The following is a 26,427-nucleotide window of genomic DNA, read 5'->3' as shown; positions in this document are numbered from 1 at the left end:
TTTTTAAGATGCAAAGCACCATTAGGTATATATTGTTAGTAAAGTTGGTTTAACTGCATATGTATAATGCCAGAAAACTACAGAATGGCATGGGTATGGTTATATTTTGCCAGCCACTGATAAATGACCACAACTATTTGTTGCTGCTTACAGAGATTGTGACTGTTCTGGGAATTAAAAGCCAAAGCTTTCCGTGCCTCAGGCAAAAATGCTGTCTGTGCTGGGTTGCTGCCTTAAATGTTCTTAAAAAACTGTGATACTGACCAGCTCTCTGATTTTCTGACTGCTTTGTTAACTGTTGTCATGGAAACACATGAACTGACCTAGCATTTTGTCTCTCTGTAAATGAGATTGAAATTATTTCTGTGCAGTCAGGGCTGTTAACACATACAGGTTGCCGTTTCGCAGCAAGTGAGTGGTTTTTCACATTTGAGAGGGGAACTGAGTAATTTCAGTAGGATTTAGCAAGTCTGTTTTGCTTGAGAGAAGTACAGTTTTAAAGATCAGACCTGCCCCCTGCACCCAAATTGGAGGTAATGTAGGCCAAACTGGTTTTGAAATTCCTTCTTGGCAGAGGAGCAAAGCAAGATTTTTCATTGTTTTTTTAAAAAGAACCTTTAGAACTTGTGTACATTTTGAAGAGCTTCTGGTTTGTCTGTTATACTGTATTTAAGTTATTTGCTTTTACCCTAAGATTCCTTTCTAACCTCCTTCCAGGGCCTAATTAATTTTCTATAGAAAACTAAACAATTAACTTTATTATAGAATTCTTGTCTTTCCATTCGAGAGAAAATAAACGTCTGCTTGCTATGTGTGAGAGTTGACTGCGTGTGCACCAGAGGGGTGAACTGAAATCAGATAGTCTTTTTTCTTATAGGAAAATTTGAAATATATGAAGATAAGAAAAAAAAAATTTCAATAGGATTCTTTTGGAAGAGTGATACTTTTCTCCCGTCTTCAGTTTTTTGGATATATTTGGCTGATGATATTGTATTGCACATTTCAAGAATTGTATTCCATAACTGAGTCAAATTAAAGGTATTAAGAAGGCACATTCCATGGGGTAAACTCTAGCACTTTTGTCATTTCAAGTGGAAGCAGATGTAAGTAGAGTCATAATGAGGTGGTTCTTATAATTCTAACCCTAGACTGGGCTGAAATGCATGCTCATTTAAAAACCATTTTAACGGCTTTCTTCAAGTAAATGAAAATTTGCCTGGAGAACATACATTAATGAAGGCCATACATTTACAAGTGTTTTTTATGAATGGGTTTGATTGTTTAGGTTAATTTTTTTTTGCTTTAAGGAGCATTTTCATGTCTGATGAATGGAGTTCTTCAGAGACAGATTGCAGAATCGCTCGGTTTAAACCCCAGAGAGGGTTAGGGTTAGGACTCTCATGATACTTAGACATTTTTTAACCTCATGGCTGTATTTTGGGGGCCAAGGGAACTTTAGGAAGTGTGATATTTTTCTCCCATCATCATTTTTTTCAGATATACTGCAAGTGTTCAGCTCCACAGTCACTGAACATCAACGTCTTTGCTGAGGTTGAGACATACACTTTTACTCCTCCAGTAGAGGGTGACAATTAACTGGAGACACAGGAGCAGCTACAGAAGTTTGCTTGCAGAGGGATATCGAGATATACAAGACAGTACTGACCGCTGTTCAAGAGAGACTTTATGCAACACAGTAGCCTATGCATTTCCAGATTAATATTCTGAGGTTACTACAGAGCACTCTTTAAATGCCTGTATCCTGTTGTTGATAAGAAAACACATCTTTTTTCTAAGCTTTCAAAACTACATTGGTAACATTCAGGAACAGTGTGACAGCAGCTCAGCTTGTGCAGACCTGTCTGGGCCCTGTCCAATGTTTCCTTGTCTAAATATTTTTGAAGGAAGACTTAAATTTGCTGGGGCCATAAACAGAACTAGCTGTCGCTTGCAGAACAGAGTGTGTTTTGTTAGGTTTTTCTATGGCTCTTGTCTCCACAGAACATCTAAAAGTCAAAGATGCACAAGGGAGTATTACTATTATGTTATGCTATTATTTAATTTTTCACAGCCTGGCTTTTTAGTTTAATATTTAAATCAAGCTGTTCCCTGCTGAACTGAAAAGACTGATGAAGTCTTGACTCAATTCAGCATCCCCTTTAGAGCTTAGGACCATTTACAATCAAAGCTCTCTTTCATTCTTGAGAACTCCAATCTTGGCGAGTAAAACTCGGTACAGCATGCATTTTTAAAAATCTTGCGCAGATAAAAACATTAGCCTACTCTTTTTATTTAAATCGTGCTTGCCTAGTGATGTCTGCATTTATGTAGTATATGTAATCATTAATAATAATAATTGCTTACACTTATATAGTGCTTTGCTGGACACTCCACTCAAAGCACTTTACAGGTAATGGGGACTCCCCTCCACCACCACCAATGTGCAGCATCCACCTGTATGTACAATACAAAGTAATTTGTTTTGATAGATATTGAAATACTTATTAGACACATCTAGATGTTATTTATTATAGGTACTTTTCAGAACATTTGCTCACAAAATACCAGGCTGTAACATTATATTTATATAAATAGTGTTTTTTTTTTCTCAATGTTGTGTAGAATGGGTAGGCCTAGGTTTGTAAAGCCTTTGGATAGCAGCAGTGAATGTCATGTTATGGCTGAATGCACATTGTCACATGGGAGGTACTTCAGATTTTCCATATCTGAGTATTTATGCCAAATGGTTTTTAAGGCCTGCCTGGATGTTTGAAGCAATTTTAATTTGAAGCAATTTTAATACTCAGTACGTGCATACAAGTTAAAGCTTGGCTAACAAGAAATATGGATTTCTAAGAGCAGCACAATGATAGAAGGTATGGGCGTATTAAGCTCAGTTTATTGAGACTACACATTAACATTGAACTTTCATCTACAATTACATAACAAACATAATTCAAGTTGAAGTATGTTATAGCTGTGCAAATCATTATCCCTGTGGTTAAAAAACAATAAAATTAAAATATTGCAAAACATTTCCAATGCAATAAACAATAAAGACAGGACAAATATTTTAGTAAACAGTTTGTTTATGATGGAGAAAGGGGATGTTTTATTTTACATTTTAAAGTCCTAAGGTTTATGTAAGTGCTCTGTAATCCTGCCTTGAGCGTTTTGTGATCCGTGTGCCAGTGTGTTGATTACAAGTACGTGTCGGTGAACGAGAGAAACTCCAGCTTTATGCTACATTACAGACCTTACTGACAACCCATTTCATTCTGTCTCAGAGTATAAGTCCGGTCAGCTCTGTCTCTCAGCATGATTTTAAGAGAACGACTGTGTGTAAGGTCAATCAAAAAGTATTTCAAATAATTCAACCATTCTGTCTAATAGAAAATCAAAAGCTTAGGGGAAAAAAAAAATCTACCAATAAAGTAAAAAGTGAGACCTTGCTGTTTTTGAGAATCTGAAAATCTGTTCAGCATGATGATACCACATCTAAAAGGCCATCACAAAGTGTCACGTTTAAAACAAGCTGGATTTACAACACCCTACAAAAGCCCCAGCCACAGACACTGGTCTGTCTGTCTTCCTGGAGGTGCACTTTAGATCTGACACTGAAGCAGTAGTTAGAACTTGAAAATGTTGCTTCTTCCTGAAATTTGGAATTTCTGGAAGAAAGCAACATATATCATCTCAACAAGTAGGCTACTGCAATCTCGATGAGGAAACGGCAGAACAAGGAAAGGATGTTCAGTGCCGGTTTAAGTAGGTGGCACTTCTTTACACAACGATTTGAAAGTGTTTGGAATAGACTCCCTGGCAGCTTTGTGGAAGGTGATTATTTTGGATTTTTTCCAAAGGAAGGGCTCGATGACACCCTTAGAGCATAAAGCTACAAGTAACCAAAGAGGCCTGGCAGGCCAAGAGGCCTTCCTTTGTAAGTTATTGTTTTTTAGTAATTAACCGCTGTATGTTAATTGTCTTCTGGTGTTGGTTTGGTGCCCCCACAGGTTCCCGAGATCATCAGCACCCTCCGTCAGGCCGGGAAGAACGCCCGGCAGGAGGAGGCTCAGCCCCGGCTCCACGACCCCGACGACGCCTTCGCCAAGAAGTTCGAAGTCCTGTTCTGCGGGCGAGTGGCGGTGGCTCACAAGAAAGCCCCGCCGGCGCTGATCGATGAGTGCATCGAGAAATTCAATCACCTCCGCTCCGCGGAGGAGGAGGCAGGGGGGGCCGGATCCGAGCCGGGCAGCCCCGCCACTTCCTCCGCGGGCTCCTCTTCGGCGCGCGTCAAGCGCTCCCTGTTCTTCGCGTCCTCGGCCAATGAGGAGGAAGGCAGCAAGTCAGGTGACTTCAGTTCGGCCAATCAGAGCTGCCAGCGGACTGTGTTCTTCAGAACAGAGGCGAGTCTTCCATCCCTGCAAGCGCTAGATGAGAATGGCATTTCTCCAGAGCTGCAGAAGAGGAATATGAATGGACCCTGTGGTGTTCAGCCCACAAACATCCAGGAAAACAGAACTATGCTGTTTACGGTAATCGGTTTCCTTTATGCTTGCTATGACTAAATCGTAGAGGTATAGAGGAAAGTCCATCCCAGAACCAGACTTATAGGCGTACTGTGAAGAAAATGTTTCAGCAGAGGGAGTTCTTGTATACACACAGAGGTGCCTCACTTTCATTATGGCAGTATGTTTGTTGCAAAATAGGTCGATTCAATTAACTATCATGTCTAAGAACCCTACCAGAAACCTAATGACTTCACTGACTATAATCATCGTCTCTTTTGAGTTAATTCAGGTGATTCTGATGGTTTGTTTAGTTAATTATCCAAAGTAATTATTATGTGTTGTTCTTACCCCATGTTCACACTTCGACTGTGCAGCACAAGAATAAACTATTGGTGAACCTTGTAAATTGCTTAAATTTGTCATTTTAAATATGTACTTTTGGACTGGATGGGTAATGTCCTCCTTTTCAAAACCTGCAGCATTCAAAAGGGACTGGTAGCGGCATCTATACAGTATGTCAGATCTAGCTGCACCCTTGAAATTTACTGGTCACCAGTTCCATCCATTTCAGAACATTTCAAACCAAGTCCAGTATATTGCAGCATCACTTCTGGTAATATTTGAAATACTAGTAGATTTCAAATGAAATGTAAACTAGTTCAGACTATTAGAAACCAGTTGCTAATTCTTCTGGAATCAGTTGTTCTTTCCACAGGAGTACTGTATGTTATGGCCTTCTGACTAAGTATACTGTAGCAGCGTTCTTACTGGGACACTGCTAGTTCATCTTTCTGTAGGGTCTGGTCCATTGAACAGTAATGGCAAAATGAGTTCTGAAACAACCATTTTTGCAATGGCATGAGAACGATTTGCATTTTCCAGTATTCTTTCACATGGCCCAGTGAACAGCAATTTTAAGATAATATGCAGGTTTTGTAGAGTGTCATCTGGTAATGTTGAATGTATTGGATTGAAGCCCATGATGAATCATCTGTATTTGAGGTTGCTCATAACATGATCAATGTTTTGGTGGGAGAAACTTTAGTCTATTCAACCTCAATTTGCGGAGGCAGTGGTTGCATTTGGAATGTCCTGCAAGGATACAGGACATTTAGGTCTTCCATAGGTCACAAAACCAGGATTTGCAGGATATCAGCCTTCTTCTGTGATTATTTTGTATTCAATTATTAACAGTTGTTGAACTGATTAAAGTCTGCCTTTTGTACCTCTGTGCACATAATTGTTGAAATAGGAATGTAATAAATGGGTAAGTCTTGTGATTTCAGGACACAATAAGAGTCTTTCAGTAACTTAAGTGTGAGCTGAAGGAAATGGGATGAGTCTTTTCCAATCATGGTTAGTCTAAATTTGTTGATTTTTGTGACAGTTGGTATTTTTTACTGTAGGAATGGCGCAGTTTATTTTTCTTCTGCTTAAGTTTGTTTGCTCATTTAGAAGTTGAATGTGGGAGGTCTGTCCTGGGACTTTTCTCAAACCTATAAAAAAAGCATTGAAACGAAAGAGACAGTACAAAAATATCCATAGTACATGACGTGGGCCTTTGAGAAAGTTTTTTGCCACAGCTCTTCACTTGTAGATCTCTCCTTGGGGATTCGTTTGAGAAATTGCTCTGTGTTGTCCTTCTTTTGCCTGTATTGCTTACTGTAGCCCCTGCCTCTGTGATTAGTGTGATTGTTAACTTGCAGCCAGTCTGAAATATTCAGTGTTAACTACTCAGTCCCATTAAGAACAGGGGATCATAGGAATGGTTACAAATGAGGGAGGCCATTTGAACCGCTTAGCTTATATGGTTTTTAGTAGCCAATTGATCTGAGGACCTCATCCAGCTGTTTCTTGATATTAATTTGAACAACATGTCTGGGTGGTTACTCCTACTTCCACCTCCCTTTCTGAAAAGAAACCGCTCCTGTTATCAGTGTATAATGTAATCCCTGTAGTTTCATCGTGCTTCAGTGTTGATTTTGAATAAGTCAATTGAGATATCTTTTCTCATTTCTCTTGACAATTCTGAATAATTGAATGAGGTCCACTTGTAGTCTCCTTTGTTCCGGATTAAAACATTCACTTCTTTTAGTGTCTCAGTGTAGGACATTCGTTGAAGCCTGGTTTCTCTTCTCTGGATGGACTGATTCCAGAGTAGTATTGTTTTTGTAAAGTTGCTAGCAAAACTATACACAATATTCTAAAAAGTCTTAATACTGTATTGTACAGTGTGAAGATTACATCTCTTGATTTAAATGTTATTCTTTTAGCTATAAATACTAATATTCTGCTTCTTTTTAATTGTTTCCCCACATTGTCTGTGTGTTAATGAAGTGTTGGATGTTCTAAGCAACCAGAGTAAGCGAAACATATTTCAGGTTTCTTAAATTACCTGTGACTTGGGAAAACAATTATGAAAGCACAGATAGTGAATGCGCTTCCGTGTTTAAGAACTGGTATGTTTTAGGACTAAAAATAGGAACCACTTTTTACACAGGGAGTAGGTATGATTACAGGATCAGGCAGCCAAGTCCTAGTGTTAAAGCTAATTTTGTTGCGTTGAATAGCTTTTTCTGTTCTTTTGATTAACTGTCAGCACTTTGCAGAACCTTCCTATAAAAAATAACTCTTTCTCTGGAAAGGTGTGCATGGCTGTGTTATAGCCTTGAACAAGGTGTGCCACCCGAATTGCTCCAGTCAAATGCCCACCTGTATAAATGGGTGCAAATGTAGTTTGATTAATGTATCAGCCCAATGAATTGGTAATAAACTAGCAGGTAACTACGATGTAATAAAATCCTTTTTTATTTTAGTTTTGTTTTATATGCATATTTATATTTTCAGTATATTTATATAGTGTATAAACTAAATGAAGCAGGAGATTAGGTGGAGCAAGAAGAAATGGCTTCACCATTTGAATAACTGGTGAGATTGGCCAGACGGTTCAATCCCAGAGTGGAATTTGGCCAGGAGACTAGGGTTAACACCCCTGCTCATTTGAACAGTGTTATGGCATCTTTAATGCCAAAGTCTTCTGGAAACGGTGACATTCATGTCAAATCTGAAGGACAGTACCTCTGACATCAGTGTCAATGCCACCATACTTCAGTGTTAGTTTGGACATTTTGGACCGATGCGAACAGCTCCTTTGCTAACAAGGCTTAGCTTCTGAGATTTCAGGAGAGAGTTCAGGCTGCAAGGTGATAACTGCAAGATTAGGAGGTGTATGCCATATTGACAGTATTTCGCTATCATCTAGCCTTATATGCTTTGCGATTGTGTCTGAATTGGTCGAAAAGAGCTTTCTGATTTTCTGGAAAAGATGTACCTGTGTGGGTGTGAGAAAGCCCTGCACAGAAAGTCAGAAAGCAGTGACTGAGACTGAATAAATTAGCTCACCACTTGCCTGTAGAGGAATTAGCTTCTAGAAGGGAGGCATTTCTGTGATGGACTGGCGTCCCATCCAGGGTGTATCCTGCCTTGTGGTTGTTGCATGGTATGATAGGCTCTGGCAACCCTGTGTTGGATAAAGTGGTAGGAAATGGAAGGGAAATATTTAAGGCAAAACCATCTATCATCAAAAAAGGTATCTATAGTTAACAATTTAATAAATAGGGTAAGTAAACAGGGTTGCAAGCTCAGCTGTAAATTAAAAAGGTTCACAGGGTGGCTATACAGCACATAAGGAGGTCAAGCCCCAGCAGGTTCTTAGAATGGAACAAGATCCATCAGGTAATTACAAAATGTTTTGCATTTTTTAAAGAAACAAATACTAGAAGTGGAGATGGGGAAGATTTCTTGTATCACGCAGCCAATCAATAAGAACACATTTCAGAACATTTCAACAGAGGGGACCTAAAAATCACTTCATCGAGTTTTCTGTGTGATGAACACAAGCTTTCGGTTATTCAGAAAGTGATACTTCAGTCCCTTGATTCTGCAAAACAGTAATCTGTATGATGATAACACTTTCTGGTTTCCAGAATGGTGACGCTCAGGTATAGATACGCTGTTCTGTGCTGTTGATCTCTCTGCTACAGTTACTCATTTCTTTCCATTATCAGCTGTAGGAAGCCAAAACCATGTCTTGCAAACATTTAACCTTGAATTTAAAGTGCCCTAAACCAGGAAAACTCTTGAACTTTGAATCCAGTGTACTGCTGTTGAAACACCAACAGTTCTCATATTGCAGTTAAAAAGTAGCCTGATGCGTTTGTAAAGACATTATTTAAAATGCCATTATTTTTTATGTTTATCTTTGAAATTTTTTTCTGGCAATTGAAACACTTTTCTTGAAATTTTCCACAAGCTATAGTATATGTGGTGTTAAAGGAAAAGTCAGTCTGTGCCCTCTTGAAAATCAATGCCATCGTTATATATTTTTAAATGACTAATTTTCTTCTGTCATTTAGAACAGTGTTTCTGTAGAAATCAGCAAAATATAAATTTAAACCATGCCAAAGGTTCTGATTTTTAAAAAAAATCTTAGATTTTAACTGATGAATCAACAGTGATGATGACCAAGCACAGGTACAACAAGCTGAGACAAGGAAAGCGAGAGTGAGTCCTGATGTTGGTTGTCTACCAGATGCTACAGAGAACAGAGCCTGATGGTGTCAAACACTTTTTTTTCCTCAAAATACTTTTCTGTAGCTGGGTCGTGGTCAGTGGAGTCTAAGATCAAAATGCTGTAGTCCAGGTATACAATTTCTAATTGCAGAGTTTTCTTCTAGAGTGCAGAAGATCAGTTTTTCTTGGCCGTTCTGTCCCTCTTGGCTGCAAGAAGGACAAAAACCCAATGGGTTCAGACCAAGTTTAAGGCCAAGAGTCCTCACCGTGCCAGCTGACCTTTTCAGAGTTGGTTAAAGTGTTGGTTGCTGAAGCCACAAGCCTCTAGGGTACCGACTATGGATATAGGATGGTTTTCTTTCAATGTCGGATTCGGGAGAAACTTAAAATTCATAAAGAAACATACATGTTTTGAAATAAAACAATAATGTGGAAACCCCTCTTTGGTAACCACTTCTGTTTATTGTGTGTTAACCAAGGGAACTGTTCCAGATAAACAGTGAAACATAAACCAGAGGGTATAAGCAGAAAGAACAGAAAAGTGCGTTTAAAACCAAGAAGAGGAGTCACTTCTTTACCTAACAGGATATAGGTGCAAAGAATGAGCAGCTCAGCCCTGTTGTTGAAGCCCAATACTCGGGCTTCGTTCAAGAAACAGCTGGATAAACTTTTAATCAGTTTACCACTTACTACTAAATGGGCCGAATGTCCTCTTCTTGATTATAACCTTTAGGTTCTTATGGATCTTCCAAAAAGTGGGAACCATGATCTGTTTTACAGACATTAGAGGTGTCATAATTTGATAAACACTGAGTGCTTTCTGTCTCTCAGGGAATTGTCATTTGATTTGTTGCAGATTGGCCAGTCCCAAATCTTCATCGTGAGTCCAGATACAAAGAAAGTTGCCATAGAAAAAAGCTTCAGAGAAATCTCCTTCTGTTCTCAGGTACGTAATCCTGTATTTATAATACTACTGCTACTTCAATAGTAGTAGTTTTGTTATTATTGTTATGGTTGTTGTTGTTTCTCATGCACACAGGATTAATCTCACCCTCATGTTTGCCTTCCAAGCTTCTCCAATACCTCTAGATAAAACGCAAGCCTAGTTTACAAACCTGATATCTGTGCTGAGATCAGTTCATTCATGCTTATGCTGGATGGGTCTGCTTGTCATCTCATCCCTGTCTTCTTGGTCATCGTTTTATACTGACAAATCTTAAGCATTAATGTCTGGTGGTGAAATTGTCTTGTTTGGTGGGTTAAGTAATGGAGACACCTGCTGGCTATAGACAACCACAACATGTGAACCTGCAAACAAACTTAAAACACTGCCTGTGAACACGCAAAGGGGGAAATTTTCAGTTTTTGAAACTGAAACACTATTAAAGGATCCCATTTAATCACATCCTGATTTAGGGTACTGGTTAATGTTAAACTAACCAGGTTAATGTTAATGTTAAACTAGTTCTAAGGTGGAAATGCTGATTCTGTGAAGTAGAGTCTTCATCCAGGACTTACTTGTTTTCATTCCAGCAGAGATCAGAACCTTGAGTTTCAGGCAGGAATAACTTGTTCTATAGGCATTTATCAGGAAAATCAGGGCTCTCTGTAACCTGATTATCCAACTCTGCTCTTCAGCAGCTGTAGTGCCAGAAGCTTTTGGGGTTTAAGGACTCAATGAACAGCTTAAAACCAAAGGTAATGATTTAATTAAGAGTAATGTGTGTCACAAGCCTTCAGGTGTTCAAGGAGGACATTTAAAGGATCCATACAGTAGAAAGCCTGCTAGACTTGCAGGGTCTGGCTGGTCACCCTTTCTGTAAAGCAGGAGGGTCAATCTCAGATTCTGCAGAGTCCACGTTCAGCAGGTTTTATAAGTTGATGACTTAGAGGCTACTTTTAAAGGCCTGGAACAATTCAGCCTATGGTTATTTATGGTCATGGGGGGTGTTTCGATTAAGTAGTTTTGAGATCATTTAGAATCAAAGTCAGAATATCTTTCTGCCCTCAAGGACCAGTGTTTCTCTCCATTGAACTAATTGTTTAATTGATCATCTGCTTAAACAAGGGTTCCTTATCTTCATATAACAATAGCCAACTGAAGATGACTTATGTTAAGGACTTGATTCTGGGCTTGAGACTCTCCGAGACCAAGGTTGGTTCACTTCTGGTAGTGATGAAGGACTTTCCTTTTCCCCGCCACAGGGAATTCGGCATGTGGACCACTTTGGATTCATCTGCAGGGAGTCTTTAGAAAACGGGACCTGCCAGTTTGTCTGTTATGTGTTCCAGTGTACCAATGAAGCACTGGTAAGAGATCACGCTGGCCATCTGGACAACACGCCTGAATTAAATTGACCAGTGTTTTGTGTACCGCAGTGCAAGGCAACCAATGCGAAACATGACATGTTCTTTTTCGTGAAGACATGCGAGTTGATAGGATCTTGATAGGATGTGCATTGTACAGTTTTACTTATGAAATACACAGGGAACTTGCAAAGTGTGCTGACCAATTCAGGCAGCTGTATTGTGAAAACCTTGTACTGTGTAGCAGTAGCAATGAATTAGAGGTCACCTAGGAATGACACCATGGAAACCAGGATTCAATGGATACTGCCCATATACCCCAGCAAAGGCTTTTTCTCATATCCTCCATCATGGACATAGATGGTGATAATATAAGCCAATGTAGAACCAGCTGTGGTACCAACATCATTCAATGGGCCCCCCACAGTCTGAGCTGCATGTGGATCAAATTTCCTTGTTCTAAATCAACTAGCTGCCCTTTTGAAGTCACTTAAAGAGATATGCCAGGAATTAAACTACACTTTTAATTTTTAAAACACGCTATTATGAATCTCAGAATCCTTCTTGTGATTACTGTTGTCAGTTGGTGTGAAATATCCGTGTTGGGTGTTGTTAAAAGCAAACATCTCCAGTTTTTCATCATTTGCATTGCTTTTCATCATACCATATAGACTTCATTATCATTGTAAAAAGAATGCTTTAAATAGCATTCTTTTTTCATGTGTAAAAATGTCTGAAAACTGCCCGCCTGTTTTTGGACCATCGTTAGTTGTTATTCTCTGAAGAACATTCATCTTTTTTAATTAAATAAAAGCCTGATTGTCAGCCTAGGGACCTTGACCACACTGACGTGGAGAACTGCCAAACCAGTGAAAGTAAAATGTTCATTGAGCTTTAGGGCGTATTCTCCATCTTGAATGATGTGCGCAGAAGTGAAGCTGTTTCAGTCCGCAGCAGAGCAGATGTGCTGGTGTAAAGTCAGGATGTGATCAGAAGGAACATCTCACGATAGTCCCATAAATCACAGCGAAACTGAGATGCGGGGGCCTAAAATCAACAATCCCAAGATGCAAAATAGTAATTTTATAATTGAAGCTTCCATGCACAATGGAGAAAATCTCTTCAGCATTATGGTAAAACTATGCACCAGGCGGCCATGTAACTGACAGACTTGCAGTACCTGCCAGTCACAGGAATGGAATCTTGGACATCCCACATGCTGGGCTTTCGGCCAATGAGTTCCACCGGGCAGGCACAGCCGAATGAACCGCAGCTCAGCTGAACCTCCTTTATTCGTGTACAAACCATGTTACAGGGCTTGTATAGTGACACTGTCTCCTAGTGTCTTTTAAAATTTTGATGAGGATCTGGAGAGTACACAAATGTAATCTATTTATCTATATATTTGGATATTAATCTATCAGTTTTCAGTATTACGTGCACTTCATCTTGAATATTTCTTGGTGTGGCCAAGGCATCTTACAAGCAGTAACATAGCTATACCTATGCTCACACCTGACGAAGACTTCACAGCGAAACGTTGTGTTTTCACTCTTCTCTTTTAGCTATGAAATAAACCTATTACTTATTCCTTTGCATAACATATCTATGACTGGCACACACGCGTACTATAATTCACACATATCCCATAATGCCATCAACAAAGCAAAATAGGATCAAATGATCAAAATAAGCCAGATTCCACTTGTATCAGGCTCAAGAACGCAGTATTTTCAGTTCAGCACCTTTTGGGGGGTTTTTGAGAATTTGTGGAGGGAGAGTTCCTCCGGCCCGGGGCGTCTTTGCGCAGCCCGTGAAGGCGTTTGTGTCCCCGTGCTGCAGGTGGACGAGATCATGCTGACCCTGAAGCAGGCGTTCAGCGTGGCGGCCGGGCAGCAGAGTTCCAGGACGCAGGCCCCGCAGTGCGCCAGCTGTCCCATGCAGCACCTCCACAGGCTGTGCGCGAGGATAGAGGGTAATGACGTCGGCCCAGGAAACCCAGGAAGAGGCCCAGACTTCCCTCCAAGCTTTGCAAAGAGTTGAAAATGAATATAGCCAAACAGCCCTCCTGGGAGAAAAAGACTGAATTAGCGCTTTCACAAATACCAAGCAGCGGCTCAGTTAGTAGACACCACGTGATTTTTCTTTGATGCATGTGCTGTTCTAAGTTACAAAGGCAAAAAGCTGGTTGAAGTACAGGAAACAGGGGCTGTATTGGGTTACAAATAATGAGTATTGGAAAGTTTTATTTACTGTAAGTGTTAGTGATTCTAAAATATTTTAAGACTGTTTCCTTTTCCTTTATTTAAGAGTTTATCAGCCAATTTCCATTTTTTTTTTCAGATTTCAGGATAACTTTGCGCCGTGGATTTTGTAGGACAGTCGGAATATTATATCAGTGTTCTGGTCCTGCTTGATTTAATTCGTAAATTTCAAAATCTCTTCTCAACTGATTAGGTCTTCATCCATCCAAAGCCAAGCTTGAACTGCAGAAACATGTCGCAACACTGAACAACAAGGATCAGGCATCGATCTTTGAAAGAACTCAGGTGAGGTTTGTGGTTTGCACACAGTTTGATAGCTCAGGTTTGAATTAGTGTCAAATTTTCAGAGGTCTCGTATGCAGCTTGGTTTTGATATTTTCATTTTCATGTTATTAACTCATTTTTAACAGGATTTGAACCAAAGTTTGACTCCTATCTAAAATGTCCAGGAGACACTATCAAACCTGAGTTCAGTTTTTTCCTCTGTACCTTCAATCGCCCTTTTTCGAGATTGTTGATGTGTGGTGGGGAGATGGCATCCATTGCACTAAAACACAATTGGAATAGTTTTTAATCATCCCCATTTTAAACAGCACCACTTGTGCAAGTGCTTATTTGGTACCAGCCAAGTCTGATTTTAATTTTTAATTCATTTGCTTTTTGTTGGCGAAGCTGAAAGAGTCTTCACTTTGTTTAGATCCGTTTTAAATTCGAACAAAGAGCTGTGAAAACGTTTTCCAAGTGAAACTTGTTTTTCGGTTACATTTAGCACAGATAAAATGAATCTCAATACAGCGTTTGTTACTGTATGTTGTAAAAATGCCTGAGCTTCTATCACTGTTAATACTTATCCCACATTCTGCACATTAGAAAGGGAGCACAGGGGCTTAATGACAGTTGATTACCGCTTCAAAGGCAGGAAGTATGGCAAGAAAGAAACCCCAGCAGAAAGGGCCCCAGCGACAACTGGATTGACCTCTCCCTTCCTGTAATTGTCTGTCAGGGGCTGCAACATCAGGCTCCGGGTCTTGAGAACTCCCCCTGCTGATTGAAGAGATGTTAGTCCCGCGTAAAACATGCAGGGACCAGGCTTTGAAGAGAGCCAGCTCTGTTTGCTTCTCCATACTTGTGGCGCCGTGCAAGACACGCAACCTGCCCGTTCGCAGTGCAGTCAATCATGCGATCGTGGGGTGTCCATTTTTAATTGTATACAGCATGATCTTGCTTGCAGCACTACTACCACACAGGTTGAGTCTTGGGGATTGAGTCTGGCCTGGGACATCCATCTGTGCGGAGTTTGCAAGTTATCGCCACGTCTGTGTGTGTTCTCTCCAGGTGCTGGCTAGATCAACTGGCGGCTCTAAAATGCGCCTGTGTGTGTGTGCGCGTGTCCTTCAGTGCACGTCCTGCCTTGTGCCGTGTGTTTCAGTGATAGGTTTCGTGTTGCCACCAACCTTTCCAGCAATGGGTGGCTTTCTGATCATGGACAGATGATGTTTTTGAAAAGCAGCTGAAGTGGAGGGGAACTTCACCCAGGCCTGACCATTTGGTTAGGCTAAGTAATGCAGCGAGGGTGGTATTCTGGGGTATTAACAGCTGTGTGATGGCAGGGCAATGAAGAGCAACAGTGACCTCTAGAGGAGACTGGCACACTTCAGGTTCTTCAAACAAAAAAAGATGCATTTATTCGAAACAAAGTAAAAAATATTAAATATATAGTAAGGGTACTGATCAGTTTTGGGTAGGCCCTGATTAGAGGGTTTTGCCCCAGTGGTGAGCTGGGGGGGGGGGGAATGTTTTGTCAGTGTTTCATTTCTAAGCATTTAAAACGTATTTAAAAAGAGTGTGGTTTAACAAAAAGCTTTGAAAGTGACTCTGGTTGTGAAATGGCAAGATTATGTTAATTTTTCAGATAGGAAATGATAAAGATAAAAGATAAAGAAAATGAACAAAAAGTTACAAATCTTCTGAGGTGTGTACCGTGTTTAGGTTTTAATTCTATACAGCTAATGAGTTAATGAATTAAAAGGGACTTTTAATTCCCCTTTGGGATCAATAAGGTCTTATCTATCTATCTATCTAATGTGCATTCGGCACATTACCGAGAGTGACCATTTTTGTGTACGGTTCGGTCACACCAAACAGCACGCAGGATTAATTGTGTTGTCTTTCCTCTTCAGAAAGCGAGACCAAAGTCCGAGCAGGAGGAAAACGAGCTGGTGATGTCAAACTTGAGGTTGCTCTATGAGGAGAGACAGAGGACCCATGTGCACAGCAATAATGGGGATTTGAAGCAGGTTAGTGCCTGGAGGAGCTCTGAGGGTCTGCTAGAATCACACAAGAGGAACAGCGCTCCTCACACCATCTCTGAGAGTTATGTGCTTCTGCCTTGCAGAATTCAATAGATTAAAGGATAAAAGCGCGGCATCACCTTCAGTCCTGCAATCTGCTGCAGCCTCAAAAAATGATTACTTCCGCCTAATATTGACCTCAGTGTGGGAATGCATACAATAGATTTTTTTATTGTGCACTGGGCACCAAATTGCCACTGGGTGCTTTCACAAATCGCTAGTACATAAGAGCAGGGAGGAGAGCTATTAAGCGAAGAGGTTAGAGAAATATCTCTTTGGGCATGTTAATTCTTTCATCACCCAAGAACACCAATGAACCCATTAAAAATAAAGAAAGGAATGCTTCGTTCTTAATTTAAAAAAAATAAAAATGATTGAGCTGGAGTTCCTGTCTTATAGTCCCATGGGAAGGAGCAGAAATGTTTGGGCAGATGCTCTGTGACAGTCCTAGTGTGATCTAGATTCATCAGCTTTGCTGCTCTTTAACAATAAGATAAGATCACTTTATTAGCCATATACAATTTCTTGCATTAGGAATTTGTCTTTTCGCATACCCCAGCTTGCTCTCCATGAGACACACAGGCCCACAGACGGGGAGAGAGAGAAGCTTGGGGTCAGAGCGCAGGGTCTGCTATTTATACGGCGCCCCTGGAGCAGCTGGGGTTAAGGGCCTTGCTCAGGGTTCAAGGGCTCAGGGGCCCAACGGAGTAGGATTCCTCTGCTGGTCATGGGATTGAACCGGCAACCTTCCAGCCACAGGCACAGATCCTTAGCCACAGAGCTATCCTCCACGCTATCCTATGCAGAGTGATTAAAGTGATTTCACTGCTAATATCTTTTAGTTTTATCTGGCAAAGTACTAACCATTATTTTTTCATATTCTCAGAATGTTGTTTTTGCATGTTTATTAATTCTATAGTCAAATCTCCCACAAATTCTTTAATGGCATCACATGGTTTCTGCCAATACTGCTAAACACTTTTTTTGCCTCAATCTTGAATATCAATGAAGAAAGTCTCAGCTGTTTCTCTTTTTTTTTAACATCATGCATTTCAGCTGCTGTCAATCATTTTACTGTTTTTTTCCAACTTGTTTTCTATGTTATTGTAAAATTGTTCTGCTTTAGTTTGTATACATTTTTCAGTTTTATGCCAGACAATAGCTGGAAGGATCCTGGGGAGTTGTGTAGGGGGATTGGGGAAAAATACATCTAAATATCTAAAAGAGAAAAGAATTCTTTCTCTTATTTTCTAATGATAATAATTTTCATTCGTCGCAGAATGTGCCAGAAGATCCGCCCACTGAGATGAGCAGCAGTCGGATCCGCCTGGAACAGCTGAAGTCCCGGGCCAAGAAGTCTCTGACGGAGTCTCTGGAGGGCATCTGGAAGGTAAATTTCGGAGACAGTGTGCTGCAGGTGTCTTGGGTTTCATTCTGATTCTGTTTCACCAGCGGGCCTGACATTGGGTGGCGGTCACCTTGTCTCTGTGAGTGGCCAGTGAGTGTTAACACTGTGAATCAACTAACTGGGTTGTTGCTTCCTCCTAGGGAAACAGCAGGTACAGAGGTCAGAAGGAGAGCTTCGAGAGTGTAGAAGCTGGCAGCTCTTCCTCTTTTACGACACTGAGCAGCAACAGCAGGGTGAGTGGATAGTCCTCTGCATTGGGGTTTCCGGTGCTTCCATCTTTATGAATTCAGTCGATTTTTCATGTCACTTTTCATTTGCTGCAACACTTAAGTAAGCCACTGCCAGTTCATAGCTGGGTGCGGGCTTCTGTAAGAGCTTATAAAAGTGTGTTTCTGAGCGTCCTCGGCTCGGTGCGATTCCGATTATGTGTAATGGGTGCTAGATCCTCAAATGGCAAGAGCTACTGAGAATGATGAAAAGCATAGCACTCACAATCGTTATTTTTTTGCAAAGTGTTCATAAAAAGAGTTAAAGGATTGTGAGTACCATCCTTTTCTGTTCATTTCTGTAAAACAGTCTGTGTTACATTTTGTGTAACTCGGACTGTTACCCAGAAGTAGTCCTGTTTGGCTGAGGATCCTGTGTTTTTAAGGCATGCTTGTTTCAGGATCTGCTGGCACAGTACCTGGAATTTTTCCTATTTGATTTGTTCCAGGCTAGGGTGCATCTCGGGCAAACCTAGTAAAAGCAGAGTCTTGATCCTGTTCTTATGGGTCACAGACCATAACCATTGGCTTCTCTAATGCAGAGGATAGTCCTGTCAAGAAACTGGTATACCTTGTATCATTTTGAGAATGTGTGTATATATATATAGCAGGTAGCTGACTAGGCTATAGCATAATTGCCACATTACTACCTGTTATTTGTTAGTTCCCAGTATTCCTACCAAATCCTACTGTTTCTCCCACAGTCCTCTAAGTGTTGAAATGTTGATCTGGTTCTGAACAGCCACTGCAGTTCTTGTTTCTCCTTCGAGTCCAGCTTTAAATTCATTATCTGGTCCCTTCGTTCATTTACTGTGGCTCTTCCGTCTCCGCTGTCGCTGCCGCCTCCTAATAGTCTGTGGTGATGTTCGGCCCTCAGGAGCCCTCGCTCTCTGAAGCGACGGTGACGCCGGTGGCGGCCAGCCCGCTGAAGGCCCACAGCTCCACGGGGGACCTCAAGCTCCTGGAGAGCCCCTCCCCCGACCTGCAGAGGCTGGCGTTCAGGCGCAGGGCCAACACCTTCAGCCACCTGCCCGCCTCCCACCAGCCGCTCTCGCAGGCCCTGGAGGAGTCCCCCAGCGTGGCCAAGCCCAAGCTCCTGAGGCACCACTCCGTCGGCACCGAGACGCCCCACCAGCGCAAGTACGGGCCCCCGAAAGGCCAGGGTGGCCTCCGTTCCCACAGCTCGGTCGCAATACGCGGCGCGACCTCCCTTTGTCCAGCTTTTGGGGAAACGGTAAAGGGGGGTAGAACTACCTTTTTGTCAAAACATCCCTGCCACAAAAAGGGTTCCTCCATGTTGCCATGGCAAAATCTTCCCGCAAAGCCCGATCTTATGAGGTCTGAGCCTGGACAGGGGTTCTCAGGCCAGAAATTAGAATCCGGCCCTTCTCTTAAAATCTCCTGAAGAAGCAGGATGGGACCTTGAGCCTGGAGGTTGCTGGTTCCGATCCAAGCCACTAGCCAGCTGTGGTTAGAGACTCAGAGAATCGGTACATGACTGACCGGGCGCGTTTGGGGTTGCCTTGGGTGTAGTAGACCATTGGTGCCGCACTCACGAGTGACCCCTTGTGGTCAGGTGTCTGTAGTTTGGCACTACCATTCAGTCATTTTCCATGCATTACTGTTAGTTTGAGCAGGGAGCTGTGTCAGCATGCGTAGGCTGCAAAGGAACGGGTAAAAGTTGATTCCACGCTGAAAGGAGAAGAAAAAAGTTACACACCCGAAGAAGGCTCCACAGCCAAAACGTTGTCTCTTTTCTTTTCCTTTCAGCGTGGAATCAACTTTTACCTGTTCCATTACTGTAATCAGTTGTAGATGCAGCTTAAACTCCCTCATTCCGGAAAGTGGCAGTAAATGTTCTAGTGAATTTTTCAAATTTTTCTGTATTTCCTCATAGAACAGAACGTGAGCTTGAGAGGAGTAACTGTTCTAGTAAAGTAGTTTCTGCAATTTTGTACAGTAATAAGATGTTAATTGGAGAAAAGTCTTGGCCTCTCAGTTTTCCTGTCAGTACACCTTTTCATACATGCAGGGAAAGTCTGAGGGTAAAGAACAAGGACAACTGATTTATACAAGATAGGCTATCCTTTAATTTACAGCTTGCTCCTCACCTCAACAGAATAAATATCACCACCCATTTATTTACAAATCCCACATTCCTTGTGTTCTTTTCTGTGTGGCCGTACCTAGTGTTATGTGATTGAAAACACAGAAACGTATTTCTCACTAAATGCTCTTTAGAACATGTCAAGTCAAGAGATCTAAAATGTATCAACCCCAGCTTGTTGTCCAGATGGTGAATGAGGGGTGGTAATTTCTCTGAAACATGAGTCTCCTGTGCTTTATAGGACATCCCAAGGAAAAATTCATAGAAACTCATGTTTGTGAGTCATTCTGAATTCTAATTGTGGAAAAATTGTGCAAGTAGGCATCAAGGGATATGCAGATTAGCAGTGAAACAGGGATGTACAATAAGTAATAAGTATTGATCTATGGAAAATAAGCCATTGGACCATCAGGGTATAAATGGCAGTGGAGGTGTTTCCACAACACAGTAGATTGAACAGTCATCTTTTTATTGCCATCTTTGAAAACAGAAATACTTTCTACATTCATGTCTTGCGCTTCTACAATGAAATTTCTTCTTTGTTGTGTCACGCCACCTTCTCCTGTCTGAACGTTTTCTGTTTTTCGCAACAGCTCTGCATGTTTCCTAGGCTTCTAAACCTTGTGTGGTTTTCCTCCCTCTCTGAATTGCTGGGGGCTGTTAGCTTGAACATACCAGACGCTGAAGAGAAGAACCACTGTGCTCCACCACCTCCGCCCTCACCTCCGGCACACCTGATGCCTTCCGTTTCCTCCCCCAACTTTTTCAAATCCCTAAAGCAGAGTACTGGCGGGGAGCAAACTGGGCGCATGTTGAAGAGGAGGTGAGACTGCTCGCCAGTAGTCTAGATGCCTGTCCTTCTCACCCCTCTTTTCAGAAGAGATATACGGCTTTTTACGACTAGCTAAAATTGGCTGTCTGATGCCAATTGTCTAGGCTGTACAGCAAAAGCTTTACATGCTGTCTTGAGTATTACTACCCAGCTGTCAAAACACATCATGTATTTCAAGTCTGAAAAACTGTTCCCTGGATTAGACAACTTTTTTGTGTGATTTTTCTGCTGCATTCAGATAGTTGCGGTGTGCAGGGAATGAACAAAGATGGATTAAAAGATTGCAAGACTTTGTACAGTTAAAGATGTTCTTGCGCGTGCAGAACAAAACTTGGAGCATTATAATTCCAATTTCCAATTGATGTACACCGAGGTATACATGTAACACATTGTTACTCTGTTGTATTATATGGCTCCCAATACATGTTATTGTAGTATACACGTTCTCAATTGATAGTTAACAACTGAGAGCCTTCATTTTCTGTTTAGATGTTCTCTGTCTTTTAAAATGCTGAAATCAGGAGTGAAACCAATGGGCACTTCTGGCAGCACAGGAAGCTTTAAGAAAATTAGATGGTTTCAATGCACAAAAATGACAGGAGAACTTGCATATTTTCCAGTCTTAACTGTGTTATTGCAAATTATCACAATAAGCAGCTTTTCGCTTTAAACGACTGAAAGAAGAAAATAACTGCATCAACACTCTTTCAACTGAGTTCCCTTTTCACATTGATCTTCCCCAAGTCTAGATATGTCTAGATAGGTGATGATTTTCCATTGCACATCCATCTCAGTTTTTTTTTTTGACATTTTCATACCTCCACCATTCCACCTAATACCTTTTAGGAGTTTCTGTAAGCTAAGCAATACATTAAAATCTGTTATTAAAACATAATTTGAACAGAAAAATCACTACTGGCATTGCAATTTAGAAGAAAAAACTATTAAGGACATTGCTGTTTTTATTTTTTTGAAAATTCAGGTTTTTATCCCATTCCACATTAAACAAAAGCCATCATGCGCCAACATGTCTCTTACAGTGTTTACGTGTGCAGTAAAGAACAGGTCACCTTCAATAGCCTCCATCTCTTCTGAGGAGCAGGGCTGGTATTTCGGACTTCACTCCTGCATGAAAAGTGATGCACAGAATGTCTGCTCTGCTCTCTGAGCCTGTCTTCCTCGTGCGACTCTGTCTTTCTGACCTGCGCTCTCTCCACCAGTGCTCTCAGCACCTCTCACCTTACCGGCCTGCGTGCTCGGCTGCACTCCTCCTCCTCTGTTCCCAACTTTCTGAAATTTCTGGCTCCGGTAGATGAGAACAAGCCCTGTGACTTTAAGAAGAAGAAAAGGTATGGGAGCTGATTGAAACAGCCTTCGTGGAGAATACAACTCCTTTGGATCTCCTTATGGGTTGTATCTAAACTCTCTCCCGTGTGCTCTCTACTTGGTGCCTCTGAAAATAAAATGGATGCTGACTCCTGGTTCTGAGGTGTCTGTCCATTCTGAGTACACTTAATGGTGCAGTTTAATCTGTTTCTGTTATTTTCAGTTCTTTAACCACTAATTATTTTGAAGGTCTAACATGTTAGATTTGCTTTCTGGAGGGACCAGAGATCGCTCATCAATGTACAAGTGACCTAGCCAAGGCGTTCCCTCAATTATAGGAGAAACCACTTAAATGTCAAAGAATGAAACGCACCAAAAGAGAAATCCATGAGTACATTGATCAAATGAGTATGAAGTAAGGCAGTATGGGGGCCGTCTTGCAGTTCTTAGTCTAACGCTAGATTCTGTGCCTTCAGGGTGGAGTCTGCATGTTTTCCTCAGGTCCACTCCCCCCATGTGTATGTTTCTCCCACAGTTCAAAGACATGTTTTCTCAGCTTATTGCGTCTCTGCCTTGATGGATTAGGCTCAAGCTCTGTTTTTTTCTTATAAAATCTGACCCAGTCGCTGGGCAGGGTTCTCGGGCAAACATTAACTCTTGCGAATAGTTGAAACCGAGACAGTCCTGGAAATCCAAACTTGTGACAGAAGTCTCTGTGCCGTTCACGATTGAGCTTTAAGAGTTCGTCTGCCGTAGAGATTGTAGTTTTATTGTGGATAATTAAAAACCGTCCAGGAAGGGGCAATGGGTGGTGAAGTAGGGGGAGCAAGGGACAACAAAGGCGTTTTGTTCCTGGTTTCCAGATGACCTTGTCGCGTCCTGTGTTCACAGCTGAATTGACTCTCCATCATTGCCCAGTTTGTCCAGCTAGGGCTGCTGGTGAGCCCCCAGGGTTCAGATTCTGCTTCTTGTTGCAGTGACCTGGACATCAGGTCCAGCCCAGGACGCGATGGCTCCGACAGCCCCATGAGGATCCGCAGGCACTCTTGGCGGCAACAGATCTTCTTGCGAGTGGCCACACCACAGAAGAGCTGCGACTCCTCCGGACGATACGATGGTAAGGCTTCGCCAGTGCTGCCGTTGTTTTTGTACAGCCAAGCAGCAGAACAAATCCGTCACTGTTCATACCCAGGCAGCGTATGTGTTGTTAAAAATGGCACTCACACCCTGCGATTTCTAACCTGGCCAAGATCTTACAGCCATCAGTGACAGATCAGGAACCACGGCGCCTCACCGAGATCAGCGGGTTGGGTCTGGACAGAAGACCTGTACATTTCTTTCTGAATTTGTTGCATTTCTAAGCAGAGTTTCTTTTTGACGCTTGATATCACCCTTTCCTCAATCCACAGAAACGATTCCAAAACTTTTTGGAAGGCGTATAAGTTTGTAAGGTGTAAAAACCCATTCGTTTACATGCAAAAGCTTCCGGTTTGTTTCTGAACTCTATAATATCACCCAATAATACTTATTTTTATGCTAACAGAGCAATGAATCATCAAAGTAAGAACACTTTTGCTGGTTTGTGAAAGTTAATTACCATATTTGCTCCAGTACAGTAGTTAATAAGATAAATAAGATGTATAAAATTGTAGAATGCAGACGCATTGAGGAACTATGCTGTGGGAGTTCACACTATAGATAACTTTTTTCGTGTGGCTGCAAAGGACGCACCTTGGTTGTGGTGAAAGTCTCTTTGTACCTTCGTACCTGTGTGAAACGAAGCTGGTACTTGCAACAAGGTTTTGTGAACTTAGTGTTTGGAAATCGAGGGATGAGTACATACTTAGTGTCTCCTGTTGTTCTTTTGCAGTGCGAAATCCTCTTCCATGGAATTCTGTTCCTTTCTATTGAAAGGGACAGAACTGTTAACTGAGTCTTTACTCAATAAAAATATTGTTTTATAGAGGCGGGGTATGTCTGTTTTGAATAAGGTTGGACGGCTTGAACAGCCTTCAGCAACCATATGTTTACGGAAACTTAAGTTAAACTAGATATGCAAATGTCAGGGCTTCTCAGGAATGGGAAGGAGGGACCTCTCCTTGTCTGTTTTTTTTTTCTAGGATATAAAAGGTAGAATAGATTGATTGATTAGTAGCGGAATTTCCTGCTGAGAAACTGATCTTTCATTTGGTTCCATATTTTTACTCAGGCCTTCCAGGAATTGAGCGTGACAACCCTGCTCTTCACCTCATTTGAAAATATCAGTGTAGACATCGAAGTGCCCAAGGCTTATGCTAATATTGTTTCTTGTGCTTGACCTCCTCAGTTCACCTGATAACAGAACCACCACCTCTGAGTTTGATGTAGGTTGTGATGCGTTGCCAGTTGTTTTCACTAGGTGGCACCTTTGTTCAACTCTGTTTTGTCTTTTCGTATAAAAACACTGAGGTAAAATCTAGTTTAAAATAAACAGTATGTTCTTCGAAACAACTTTCTTTGCCAAATGCAATGTCTGTATTTGCTCTGTGTCTTTTAAAACAGTTTATGAATTATTTTACATACACTTTTCACACTTTAGTAATACAATGTTTTTCTATGGGAAGTTACTCTCCTATGAAGCGTAGTCTGTTTTATCAATTGAGTCAGCATTACACTGTCGATATGTTATCTTTCTGGGCAAACTGAAGTGTGCCTAAGACGGTGAAATGAATCTAGGGTCATAAGCTTTAGTACTAAACGTGTATTTCCACTAATGTAGTCTTTGCTACATTCTGAATGCCTAGATATAGTTAGTATACATCCAAGTGAAAGAAAACCCTTTTTGGCTGCTTTTGTTTTAAAGTTTTGTTAATACATAAAGATTAATAATAAATATTATAATATATTATTATTATTAATAATAATAAATAATAGGTATTTCTTGATTCTCTCAGGCAGTAATTGATACAAAAGTAGATGTGCAAGGTTTTCTGGTATTGTGGAACAGCTAGAATACTGTACGTTGTCATTGCAAATAACAAGAACTGTATGAAGAGGTCAGGTGAGCTCTAGGGCACAGGTGAAGAGGAAAGCGCAGAGCCTGTAGCTGGGGGGCAGGGAGCACAGAGCCTGCAGCAGGGGGCCAGGGAGCACAGAACCTGCAGCAGGGGGGGGCGGGGAACACAGAGCCTGCAGCAGGGCGGGCCAGGGAGCACAGAGCCTGCAGCAGGGGGCCAGGGAGCACAGAGCCTGCAGCAGAGGGGGGCAGGGAACACAGAGCCTGCAGCAGGGGTGTGCAGGGAGCACAGAGCCTGCAGCAGGGTGGGGCAGGGAGCACAGAGCCTGCAGCAGGGGCGGGACAGGGAGCACAGAGCCTGCAGCAGGGGTGGGCAGGTAGCACAGAGCCTACAGCGGGGTGGGGCAGGGAGCACAGAGCCTACAGCGGGGTGGGGCAGGGAGCACAGAGCCTGCAGCGGGGTGGGGCAGGGAGCACAGAGCCTGTAGCTGGGGGGCAGGGAGCACAGAGCCTGCAGCAGGGCAGGACAGGGAGCACAGAGCCTGCAGCAGGGGTGTGCAGGGAACACAGAGCCTGCAGCAGGGGTGTGCAGGGAGCACAGAGCCTGCAGCAGGGGTGTGCAGGGAGCACAGAGCCTGCAGCAGGGCGGGACAGGGAGCACAGAGCCTGCAGCAGGGTGGGGCAGGGAGCACAGAGCCTGCAGCAGGGTGGGGCAGGGAGCACAGAGCCTGCAGCAGGGGGGGGCGGGGAGCACAGAGCCTGCAGCAGGGGTGGGCAGGGAGCACAGAGCCTGGAGCAGGGGTGTGCAGGGAGCACAGAGCCTGCAGCAGGGGTGGGGGCAGGGAGCACAGAGCCTGCAGCAGGGGGGTGCAGGGAGCACAGAGCCTGCAGCAGGGGGGACCAGGGAGCACAGAGCCTTCGGCAGGGTTGGGGCAGGGAGCACAGAGCCTGCAGCAGGGGGGTGCAGGGAGCACAGAGCCTGCAGCAGGGGGGACCAGGGAGCACAGAGCCTTCGGCAGGGTTGGGACAGGGAGCACAGAGCCTGCAGCAGGGTTGGGCCAGGGGTGTAGAGGCAGCTGTCACCAAAGGCATCTCAACTCCTGAACTGTGACTGTCTGCTTCACTCCTTCAGCAAGATCAAGATCATAAGTGCAGAATAACTGTTTGGAAACACCGTTCATAAACGTTTTACACAGTTTTACAGTTCATCTCAGTACGAATGTGGCTTGCTCGTGTTGTATTGACTTCAGCATTAAAAGGTGAGGAGAAATGTCGAATCGCGGCCCTGCCAAAATAGGTCCTGTCGGTACTTGTATACCCAAACAGAGGCATTTCCAAGAAATTTCGGGGGCCTTGTTTCACTGCTAACCAAATCCAATAATGAAATCATATCCCTGTTCATGCTAAGACAGTGACTTTTAATTTTAAGAGATGAGTTCCTTCATGTGATGGAGAACTCCTGGGAATGAAAGGAGCAGTGTACTAGGC

The 26,427-nt window shown here is 42.3% G+C and overlaps 1 protein-coding gene across 8 annotated transcripts in view; it reads left to right on the top strand.

Annotated features, from left to right (window-relative positions):
- The window catches only part of tbc1d1 (TBC1 (tre-2/USP6, BUB2, cdc16) domain family, member 1), a 92,873-nt gene that overhangs the window by 32,702 nt on the left and 33,744 nt on the right, over window positions 1–26,427 (top strand). For 6 of the 8 annotated variants that reach the window (XM_088623899.1, XM_088623877.1, XM_088623886.1 and 3 more), the window contains 12 exons: window positions 4,014–4,535; window positions 9,940–10,029; window positions 11,289–11,393; window positions 13,233–13,365; window positions 13,848–13,939; window positions 15,835–15,951; window positions 17,276–17,395; window positions 17,554–17,646; window positions 18,557–18,819; window positions 20,451–20,609; window positions 21,839–21,967; window positions 22,922–23,061. In XM_088623899.1, coding sequence (XP_088480025.1) covers window positions 4,014–4,535; window positions 9,940–10,029; window positions 11,289–11,393; window positions 13,233–13,365; window positions 13,848–13,939; window positions 15,835–15,951; window positions 17,276–17,395; window positions 17,554–17,646; window positions 18,557–18,819; window positions 20,451–20,609; window positions 21,839–21,967; window positions 22,922–23,061 — 1,963 coding nt within the window. The remainder of the gene's footprint in view (window positions 1–4,013; window positions 4,536–9,939; window positions 10,030–11,288; window positions 11,394–13,232; window positions 13,366–13,847; window positions 13,940–15,834; window positions 15,952–17,275; window positions 17,396–17,553; window positions 17,647–18,556; window positions 18,820–20,450; window positions 20,610–21,838; window positions 21,968–22,921; window positions 23,062–26,427) is intronic. The other 2 variants (XM_088623916.1, XM_088623926.1) reach the window with 2 other exon arrangements.

The sequence above is a fragment of the Lepisosteus platostomus genome, chromosome 1 (genome assembly GCF_059453375.1).
Source record: "Lepisosteus platostomus isolate fLepPlt1 chromosome 1, fLepPlt1.hap1, whole genome shotgun sequence".
Taxonomy (NCBI): domain Eukaryota; kingdom Metazoa; phylum Chordata; class Actinopteri; order Semionotiformes; family Lepisosteidae; genus Lepisosteus; species Lepisosteus platostomus.
Note: the sequence above shows the minus strand (reverse complement) of the source record. Positions and strands in the feature narration are given on the sequence as shown.